The sequence below is a fragment of the Mus caroli genome, unplaced genomic scaffold, assembly GCF_978045245.1.
Source record: "Mus caroli unplaced genomic scaffold, Mus_caroli_1 scaffold_20, whole genome shotgun sequence".
Classification (NCBI taxonomy): Eukaryota; Metazoa; Chordata; class Mammalia; order Rodentia; family Muridae; genus Mus; species Mus caroli.
Genome location: NW_028227275.1, coordinates 53,940,784 through 53,952,135, shown reverse-complemented (window position 1 = coordinate 53,952,135; position 11,352 = coordinate 53,940,784). Strand labels below are relative to the sequence as shown.

At 42.9% G+C, this 11,352-nt stretch overlaps 1 protein-coding gene across 1 annotated transcript; it reads left to right on the top strand.

The window, feature by feature from the left end:
• The first annotated feature begins 3,544 nt into the window (after positions 1 to 3,544).
• LOC147000188 (phospholipase A and acyltransferase 5-like) lies at positions 3,545 to 10,763 on the top strand. Its single transcript, XM_085833979.1, has 3 exons — positions 3,545 to 3,575; positions 8,462 to 8,721; positions 10,450 to 10,763. The coding sequence occupies exons 1-3, from the start codon at positions 3,545 to 3,547 to the stop codon at positions 10,726 to 10,728; spliced, it is 570 nt and encodes a 189-aa protein (XP_085690105.1). The 3' UTR covers positions 10,729 to 10,763.
• The last annotated feature ends 589 nt before the right edge of the window (positions 10,764 to 11,352 follow it).

Here is an 11,352-nt window from a genome sequence, read left to right as displayed (position 1 = left end):
TATGTTGTGGCTTCATTTTCATTAAACTCCAGAAAGTCCTTAATTTCTTTCTTTATTCCTTCCTTGACCAAGGTATCATTGAGAAGAGTGTTATTTAGTTTCCACGTGTGTGTTGGCTTTCTATTATTTATTGTGTTATTGAAGATCAGTCTTAGTCCATGGTGATCTGATAGGGTGCATGGGACAATTTCAATATTTTTGTATATATTGAGGCTTGTTTTGTGACCAATTATGTGGTCAATTTTGGAGAAGGTACCGTGAGGTGCTGAGAAGAAGGTATATCCTTTCGTTTTAGGATAAAATGTTCTGTAGATATCTGTCAGATCCATTTGTTTCATAACCTCTGTTAGTTTCACTGTGTCTCTGTTTAGTTTCTGTTTCCATGATCTGTCCATTGGTGAAAGTGGTGTGTTGAAGTCTCCCACTATTATTGTGTGAGGTGCAATGTGTGCTTTGAGCTTTACTAAAGTATCTTTAATGAATGAGGCTGCCCTTGTATTTGGCACATAGATATTCAGAATTGATAGTTCCTCTTGGAGGATTTTACCTTTGATGAGAATGAAGTGCCCTTCCTTGTCTTTTTTGATGACTTTGGGTTGGAAGTCAATCTTATCAGATATTATAATGGCTACTCCAGCTTGTTTCTTCCTACCATTTGCTTGGAAAATTGTTTTCCAGCCTTTCATTCTGAGGTAGTGTCTATCTTTTTCTCTGAGATGAGTTTCCTGTAAGCAGCAAAATGTTGGGTCCTGTTTCTGTAGCCAGCCTGTTAGTCTATGTCTTTTTATTGGGGAGTTGAGTCCATTGATATTAAGAGATATTAGGGAGAAGTAATTGTTGCTTCCTTTTATTTTTGTTGTTAGAGTTGGTGTTCTGTTTTTGTGGCTGTCTTCTTTTAGGTTTGTTGAGGGATTACCTTCTTGCTTTTTCTCTGATGTGGTTTTCGTCCTTGTATTGGTTTTTTTTTTCTGTTATTATCCTTTGAAGTGCTGGATTCGTGGAGAGATAATGTGTGAATTTGGTTTTATCGTGGAATACTTTGGTTTCTCCATCTATGGTAATTGAGCGTTTGGCTGGGTATAGTAGCCTGGGCTGGAAATTGTATTCTCTTAGTTTCTGTATAACATCTGTCCAGGCCCTTCTGGCTTTCATAGTCTCTGGTGAAAAATCAGGTGTAATTCTGATAGACTTGCCTTTATATGTTACTTGACCTTTTTCCCTTACTGCTTTTAGTATTCTATCTTTATTTAGTGCATTTGTTGTTCTGATTATTATATGTCGGAAGGAATTTCTTTTCTGGTCCAGTCTATTTGGAGTTCTGTAAGCTTCTTGTATGTTCATGGGCATCTCTTTCTTTAGGTTTGGGAAGTTTTCTTCTATAATTTTGTTGAATACATTTGCTGGTCCTTTGAGTTGAAAATCTTCATTCTCATCTACTCCTATTATCCGTAGGTTTGGTCTTCTCATTTTGTCCTGGATTTCCTGGATATTTTGAGTTAGGATCTTTTTGGATTTTGTATTTTCTTTGATTGTCGTGCCGATGTTCTCTATGGAGTCTTCTACACCTGAGATTCTCTCTTCCATCTCTTGTATTCTGTTGCTGATGCTCGTATCTATGGTTCCAGATTTCTTTCCTAGTGTTTCTATCTCCAGTGTTGCCTCAATTTGGGTTTTCTTCATTGTTTCTACTTCCCTTTTTAGGTCTTGGATGGTTTTATTCAATTCCATCACCTGTTTGGTCTGGTTTTCCTGCAATTCTTTAATGGATTTTTGTGCTTCCTCTTTAATGTCTTCTACCTGTTTATCAGTGTTCTCCTGCAATTCTTTAAGGGATTTTTGTGCTTCCTCTTTAATGTCTTCTACCTGTTTAGCAGTGTTCTCCTGCAATTCTTTAAGGGATGTTTGTACTTCCTCTTTAATGTCTTCTACCTGTTTAACAGTGTTCTCTTGCAATTCTTTAAGGGATTTTTGTGCTTCCTCTTTAATGTCTTCTACCTGTTTACCAGTGTTCTTTTGTATTTCTTTAAGTGTGTTATTAAAGTCCTTCTTGATGTCCTCTACCATCATCGTGAGATATGCTTTTAGAACCGGGTCTAGCTTTTCCGGTGTGTTGGGGTGCCCTGGACTGGGCGAAGTTGGAGTGCTGGGTTCTGATGATGGTGAGTGGTCTTGGTTTCTGTTAGTAAGATTCTTACGTTTACCTTTCGCCATCTGGTAATCTCTGGGATTAGTTGTTATTGTTGTCACTGTTTAAAGATTGCAGCAGACTCTGTGTTCCACTCACCAGAAGTCTCAAAATCCTGTGGCGGGTGTCCTGGGTAGCTGGTGGGTGTCAGCCGACCCTGCGCTCTAGCTACCCAGGTGCTGGTCAGACCCGAAGAGGCTTGTGGCCCATCTCAGGCCAGTTTTCTGCTTCCCTAACTAATGCAGTCTCAGGTCTCTCGCGCAATTGGATTGGAGCAGAAGCTGTGTTCCACTCACCAGAAGTCTTAAGATCCTGTGGCGGGTGTTGTGGGTAGCTGGCGAATGTCAACAGACCCTGCGCCCTAGCTACCTGGTGCTGGTCTGACTGGAAGAGCTCTTGGGCTGGTTCTACTCCCTGTTAGTAGCTTTCCTTGGTAGGTATCCCCTGGCTCTGGGATCTCTAACATCTTAGGGTCTTCAAGGCAACCTCAATTTCACAGCTTCTTGTTCCAGTGTCTGGGATCCACACATGATCTTCTGTGCTCCTCCAAATGACTTTGGTCATTTCTACAACGCTTCTCTCTGTAGCACTCTAGGCTCTGGTTGACTTCACTGCTGCTGCTGTTGGTGGTGATCACCCCATGGTACTGGCATCTCCAGTACACTGAGGTCTTCCTCTGCAAGTAGGTTTTACTTTCACCAATAGCCTCTCATAGGCTCTCTTCATACTGCTAATCCTCAATTTCTTTGTGTGACCACTTCCATTCTTTGCCTTCAATTGCCACTGAGGCTGTTCCTTCACCAATGGCCTTTCCTGGCCTCTCAGAATGCCAAGGCTCAGCTGCTCTCCATGGGTTTTTCACGGCTTCAAATCCAGTACAGCCTGGGTGATTCTTACATATGACCAAGTTGGGCTGCCAGCACAATCTCTCTCTCTAGTACACAGCTTCTTTGTTCTCTATGAATACACTTCCCAGAAGATTTGATCTTAGTGATGCCAGTCTCTTCTTAATCACCACTAATTTCTTAGCTCCAGCTAACCAGCATCATCAATTATCCTGTAATCCCTTCTATTCTGGACTCTAAAGCCAGAGTCACATGGCCAGAGCTGCCAAGTTCTGCTGCTTGCTGGGGCTGGGATCTGGTCCTCTTCTATTACATCTTGACTAGCGTTCTGTTTTCAATGATTTAATTCACTGTTTAAGCTTGGTTATCCTGGAACTTTCTCTGCAGACTGACTGACTTTGAACTCAGAGATATGCATGCCTCTGTCTCGTGAGTCCTGGGATTAAAGGCTTGCACCACTCTGCCTGGACCTAAGATTTTCTTTAATTCCTTTTCATTACAGATCTTTATAAGCATGGCCACTATGCCTCACGTCCTGGATCAAAGTGTGTGTCATCCCAACTCAAGGTCCAGATCAGACTTGAGATCTGGATCAAAGGCAGTCTTGTGTTTCGACAACTGGCCCAGGTTGGGGTTGTTTTTGATGACATATATCAATACCTTCACTAGGAGCATCTGCCACTTCACCCCTTCTTTCATCATGGGCTGTGTATGAGATTGCAAAAACATTAATCTAAGTGTCCCATTGCTGTAAAAGATCCCTTCCCCATAAATTTATGGGAATGTCATCCACATAAGGTCTTAACTTTTCTATTTGACCTTCTGGTCCCTCACATTTAACCCACCACACACTTTGTTTTGTCTGAGATAATTTTCCAAGTCCTAGAAACCTTTTGAAGTGGCTATTCTGAATGACAAGATTTTTTTGAAATGATAGTTACCTCAACTCCTGTATCCACCAAACCTTCTATTTCAATACCGTTTGCTTGCAATTTTAATTTTGACCTCTGGTTACTAACTACTGCTTGCCAGAACATGTTTTCCAGCACTCTTAAACTCTCCTGTTCTTGCTACTGGAGCTGTCTTGCCTTCGATGTAGGGGAACAGTAGCAGATGAGCAATCCTATCACCTGTATTAAATCACATCTCTCTTTTTATATAGGCCATCATTTTAATTTCTCATTTGAAATCCTCATCTATAATTCTTGGATATACAACAAATTCTTGGAAAGTCAATCCACTGCTTTCCAAGATCACTTCTACTGTCCCTGAGGGGAAAAGGGCATGAACTCCAGTAGTTATTTTATAACTTTGAGTTTTAGGGGATAATGTTTACCTATGGCCAAGTCTACAGCAGCATTAAATCTCCAATGCTGAGTGAACATTTTTAAGTCTGCATGTTAGTCCTTGGCCCACAAGAGGCAAACAGCTCATACTTTTTGCTATGGGGTCTCATGCCTTTAATTATCTAATAACTTTTTTACATTCAGTATTAATATTTTTATACTCTGAGACTCATCTTTGTAAAAAAAAAATATCAGTGATGGCTTCTCCAGAGCTTTGCATAATCTTTGTAAATGAGGTGGACCTTTTCCCAGCCTCCTCAACTTTGTCCCAACCTGATAAGGGACATTGTTCTATAATAGCATCATCAAATTGAATCTGTTCTTGTATATCACAGTGCCACCCTTAACCTAGAAACTGGTCTTTGACTATATTCATTCCTCGCTCTAGTTCACTGTGCAACATTCACAGCGTCTCCCCTCTACCATGTTAACCATTGCAGCTGTGGCCTGGCAGCTGGTACATCTGTCAACAATCTCTTCCAATTGTGGGGGATAATTCTGTTTTGAATGTCCCAGTTATCTAGAGTTTGTTTCATATAGAGTGAGTGCATCCCATATAAAATCATATAAAAGGCCTCTTTAAAATGCCCTAGATTTGTCATTTCTATAGGATGACATCCTATCTCATCATAACCTGTTCCATAAGATGTTCCACACCATTACCAGGAATATGCTGTATGACCACTGGGAAAGCTGGTAGTGACTTAGTTACCCAGGGCCACCCCTTCTCCCACCCTGGCAGTATGGTTGGTTTGATGTTAACTCTTAGTTTTGAAACATCCTCCCACTGTTTCAGCTTTTTGTTTGACCTGACTGCCCTTGGTAACAGTTTCTTTCCCTCTATCCTCCAGTGGGGAACTCCTGTTCTCTTACTCAGTCTTGTTCTTCCGTTTCAGACCCTCCCTGTTTCCCCAGTGCATCCACTTCCACCTGAATTTCTCCATTGCACAGCCAACTCTGTAACCTTTTAGGAAATGAGAGAGCAGAGTGAACTCTTTTGTTTTCCCATTTCAGCAGGTTGGTTTTTTTTTTTTTCTTTTGCTTCTCAGGTCTCCACATTTCCACCTGCAATTTTTTTCGCACAGCCATTCTCCAAACAGTTTTTGAAACAATATAGGAAGAAGAAAAAGAAAAAATCAGAAAATCCCAACTGAGAGGAAACCAGGGAATATTCTAGCAGCATCAGCTACAATAACATTTTTGCTGACCTCTTGAAAAGAAATATCCATTCCTCCATGCCCTGCCATTTCTTCTATGGCATTTTAAATCAAATTTTCCATTCTGACTAACCCCATGTCTGGGAACCACTTATAGCTGTCTTTTGCTACATTGTAGGTTCTTCTTTCTTCCACCCTTCTCCACCATTTTTCTATCCTTTCATTCCCCTAACATCAGATAAGAGAGAAAAGAGGATAGAGAGGAGAGGAAAGGAAAGAGATTCTTGAATAAAGTCAGGGATCAGAAAGGGGTGACATTGACTTCCTGCCGATTAGGGGCACCAAGTTCCTTGGTGGTAAGTTTGATCTTCACTGTCAGGATATTCTTCTTGTTGGTTCTTCTTAGTACACAACTACTTAAACCAACCGTCAACAACCAACCAACAACCTACCCTGCCTCTTGGGTGTAGCATGTAGTTTTTGCTACCCAGCTTTAAGCTCCTGGCAGACCACGCTAATAGTCCTGCTCAGGTTCCCTCAGATCCAAGGATGAAAGACACACACACACACACACACACACACACACACACACACACACACACAAAAACTATCTTATCATTGATAAGCTAGCCTGCTTATGTGCTATCATCTTATCTTATCATCATCTGCTAGCCTGTCTGCAGGAAAACTGGAAGCCCTGCCTCTTCTTTCCAGCTCATTGGCCACTAGCATCTTTATTGATTAATCAAGAACCAGTTGGGGATATTTCCTTCAGTGTTCACACAGACTCTTGATCAAAACATCAGAACCACCCCCTACACTCAGGGGCCCAGCATTTATGTGCCCTTTAAAAAGTTCCCAGAATTCCAAACATCACACAATCACAGAACTATCTGCAGCTGGCAAAATCACAGCCCTGCTTGAGAACAAGGCAAATCATAGTCAGCTGCTGTGGACAATCTAAAGAAGTCCCCTATCTCACACCTGGGGTAATCTAAAGTAGCTCCATATATCACACCTGGGGTTAAAATGAAAACATATAATATTTCTGTTTTTTTTTAAAGTAACCAAAACTTCAAAGTTGACTCTACAAACCCCACTTGTGTAACTAAAGAGAGGGTTAGCAGTGATCCCCTCCCTATCATCTTGCCTCTAAATTTCAAGTATGTCATCTCTGTGCCCATTCATGATAACAGTGGCTTGATAATCACACTCTTTGTGTGACCACTGCAGGGATGGAGTAGGGTTGCTAGTGCAGGTATTAGATTTTGTGAAACCAGTAGATTTTCTTGGAATGCATAGGAATAGAATAAGAGATTTTTTCCCCCCTCTTGAGCAGCTTAGAAACACATGTACTGTGTGCAACCATCTAGTTGGCTCCTGATGAAAAAGAAATAATAAAACATTCTGTCCTTTGATATAATGGTAGATATTTGTGGGATACAGTGCAAAAGCTTTGCAATATATAATGACCACATACAAATTATTAGCATATCCATGTCCTTTAATTTTATCTTTGCAAGACATGCAAAGTCTTGGTGTGTATGCATGTTTTCATGCACTCACAGGTGTGGAGGCTTGAAGTTGACATCATGTCACTTTCTTGTTCATGGTCTCTCTGAAACTTACAGCTCACCAATTCTGTCTAATTTATCTGGCTGAAATCTAGTCCTGGGGCTCTCCATCTCTCTTTCCCAAGTATTGGAATTATGGGTGGCTACCTTTCTTGCCTGACTTTTGTTGTTGTTGTTTTTCAACAGGTTTTCTCTGTGTAGCTCAGGCTGTCCTGGGACTCTAGAACTCACTCTATAGATCAATCTGGTCTTGAACTGGGAGATCCACCTGCCTTTGCTTTCTGAGCACTGGGAACTTTTATCTTAATGCTTGTCAGGCAAATGCTTTATTCACTGAGATTCCCCCAGCCCTATCATTTTTTTTTGATGAGAATATTGGAAATCATTTTTAGTAACCACCCATGTGGCCTCAGACAGGTTTCCCCACCATCTTGGAGCTTCTATGTCTTCTAAACAGCGAGTGTGAGACAATATGGCAGCTTTCAAATGTTTCTTTTTCCTGAAGCTGCAGAGTCCCTCCTTGGTGGTAAGCCTTAATGAACCCTTCCCATGCCGCATATGTGACTAGTCACAAACAGCAAGAGTCTCTGCGTGGATGGTGGTAGAAGTGAGCACAGAGTTGCAAATACTAGCTCCACCATTCCCTGGCAGTGGCTGAGAGGGAGGCTTGTTATGAAAACATTTTTATGCACAAGACAGATCCTTGAATGACTCACAGATATTAGAGATTAGATCTGCTTAGGAAACAAGACTCAGCTTCTAAGACAGGATCAGGCCAATGTGGTCTAGTCCAGGGCCAGTGATAACGTATTTCTACAGTTACTAACAAGAGATTCTTCTGGAGGTGAACGGGCACGTGACTCAGGGCAAACGGTATCTTGGCCTGGGGTGGAGTAGCATTGCAGTTGCTATAGTTGCTGATGTGCTTTCGGCACAAAAATGAGGTTCTGAGTTCAGATCCCCAGCACTCATGTAAGAAAGTCTGTGTATGCTGGAGATAGGTGATCCCCAGAGCCCACTGGCCCACCTGTCTAGCCAATAACCAGGTGACCTGTTGATTCAGTGAGATGCCAGGTCTTAAAAAATACAATGGAGAACGTGATTAAGGAATATTATTTTGACACTGACTTCTGGCCTCCACGCATGCATGTGCACCCACAAGTAAAGTATCTTTCTGGGAAGTTGGTCCTCCACGGTACATTTAATACAACACCCTCTCCGCTAACATACTCTAGATTGATGTGTGATCCTGAATCTCAAAGAAAGTGGCTTTGCCAAGGTCTTAGGCAGAGCCAGCGCATCCTGTCCCTTCCTTTACTCCTTGTGCATTTCCAACTTTTGTTCTTGTTCTCAGGTGAGTTTGAGGCAGGGAGCATCACCTCTATCTTCAGTAACCGAGCTGTGGTGAAGTATAGCCGGCTGGAGGATGTGCTGCACGGTTGCTCCTGGAAGATTAACAACAAGCTGGATGGCACATACCTGCCGCTGCCGGTGGACAAGATCATGCAGCGCACAAAAAACATGATAAACAAGATAGTTCAGTACAGCCTAATTGAGGGGAACTGTGAGCACTTTGTCAATGACCTCAGATATGGTGTGCCCAGGAGCCAGCAGGTATATCCCCGAGCGCCTTCAGTGGCTCCTCACTGTCTGCCAAGCTTATCAAAGATGGCCAGACAAAGCTTGGCAGACACCAGGTTCCTGATACTGCTTGTTGTGCTGTGCTAACGATGTGAAGAAACATTATGCCATCAGGAACACCACCCACTGGTGTCTCAGCTGAAGACCAGGGGTGGGCTCCATCATCACCCACTGGTGTCTCAGCTTAGGGAGACCAGGGGTGGGCTCCATCATCTCCCACTGGTATCTCAGCTCCCTAAGTTGCTTCCTTTTGAAGCTCCTCCTTCCTTTATAAAATGGGTATAGATCATGGTAGATACTTGGCTGTTGGAGCTGAGAAGCTGTAACCTGTGGGCCACCATGGGTGTAAAAACTGAGTTTTTCTCCCAGGCTCCCAGTATAAGGACTCTGAGGCTCAAATGTATTTACAGATACTTAGGCCATAAGCTTTGGCTGTTCCCTGGTTAGATCACAACATAATATCCCATTTATTATAATCTATCTTCTGCCATGTGACTGGTTGCCTCTGCTCAGCCCCCATGCTCCTCCAAATTCCCAGGTGAATCCTCCCATCTTGGCTCTGTCCCAGAATTCACTCTTCCTACCAATGGTCCCACCTTCTATTTCCTGCCTAAGCTTATAGGCTAATCAGCACTTTATTGGCAGGTGCTGTAGCCATACAGTATACAAGAGATTATTGTATATAATTGGTGCTACATATTATTATTTTAAAATTTGGATTAGTACCTGAATCTGCTAAATTTGGAGACTGTAGAAAGTTTACATAGAAGTATCTAGGTTTTCAGTTTTTCTTTAAGCCATTAACCAGGTCACTGGCATTCCTGTCCTCTGTTGGGCCAACTGGTGGCTGTGTGCTATGTGTTGAGCATAGATGTGCCATTTGCCAACTCTTGTCACATGGCCTGCCTGGCTCTGTAACCTACCTTCTGCCCCAGACAGGCTAGCCACTCCTTGGCTCTCAGAATTCCTTTTTGTTTAATGGCTGCAGCCTATCCCACGGAGAAATCCTTTGCTTCATATATACTACTTGGGAGGAAGACCCTATGCTGAATGGCTTCCAGGAAAGCAAAAGGCCAGAGGCTCCATGGCCTGGGGGAAGGGAGACTTTACTGCTTTGGGTACCTGCCTTCAGAGGTCTTTGCTGAGTCTCTGGAAACTTTAGAGATTTGGGAGATGTAGGGTATTACAGGTGGTCTCCTTCTGTAGGAACATACTCCAGTCAGGTTGGATCCTGGAAGGGAAGAGAGGAATAGGAGGAAGGAAGAGTGCCAGCTGCAATTGGTACCCTCTATATCATGAACCACTGTGCTTTGCAGGTGGAGCACGCCCTGGTGGAGGGAGCGAAGGCTGCAGGAGCTGTCCTCTCAGCAGTAGTAGATAGCATAAGACCCAAACCCATAACTGCTTGAAGGTGCTGCAATTCTGAGCGGAGGAAGAGCTACTAGCAGCTGCGGAGCAAAGACCGCCTTTCTTCTTCCTCGCCTTTCTCACTCAGTAGCCCTGTTAAAAAAGATTGTGAGTTCCTGGAAAACTGGAATGTGTTTTGTTACTTCCTCTGGCATTTGTCTGCTAAAGCTGACGTGGACCCTTAGACCATCAGCATGGGAGGATCTGATATCTGCTATGAATCTTGCATGTGTCCAGCACTGTTAGAGCCATTTCATGTATTTATTTAATCTTAACCCTTTACTTGTTCCTTAGGTCTATTTTGTGGAACTGGGAAACCATTGGAAACATTCTGGGAACCTCCTTAGAAGTTTTCCAGTAATGAAGAACTCTCCCCAGAAACTCTTCCTATTGTTCTCAGCTATCATTGCCTTCTTGCATGTATCTCGGCCCTATCTTTTCAGACCCACTGTGTCGCTAGGGGGAGGAGGGGTGAGAGGACATCAAGGAAAGCTGCGGCTTCAGGGACTTAAGCTGGACTTAAACCTGGCTGGAGAGGTGGCTCAGTGGTTACGTGCACTTGCTACTCTTTAGAGGACCTGAGTTTGGTTCCCAGGACCCACGTTGGTAACTCTAATGTTATCCTCTGACCTCATGGGCATAGCACTCATGTACACACACTCACATACAGACACACATACATATACATGCTTAAAGATGAAAAAGATTTGCCAGGTGGTGGTGGCAGCAGCGTCGCACATCTTTAGGCAGAGGCAGGCAGATCTCTGTGTCTGAGGCCAGCTTTGTCTACAGAGTGAGTTCCAGGACAATCAGGGCAACACAGAAAAACCATGCCTAGACAAAAACAAAAAAATATTAAAGAAATTGAACACTTTTATAGTATACATTATCTCTTTAACAACCACAGCTGGACTCAGCATCATCCTGGCACCCCTCCTGGACACATTCCTAAAATGTCCTCTGCCAGATAAACCACTTCATAATCTCTCAATTTAGTTTCACTCAGATTCTCAGCACATGGTCAGAATGAAGCAAGATCCTTTTTCCAAATAACACATAAATAGTCCCCAGCTCAGTTCCTGTTCAAGTCCTTGTTTCCCTTTGAAGCCCCAGGAACTGGGCATTTCTCTCAGCATTCTTCGCTATGATCCCACCAGAATTGCCCACTAAGCTCCATTTTCTAACCCCAGGTTCCAA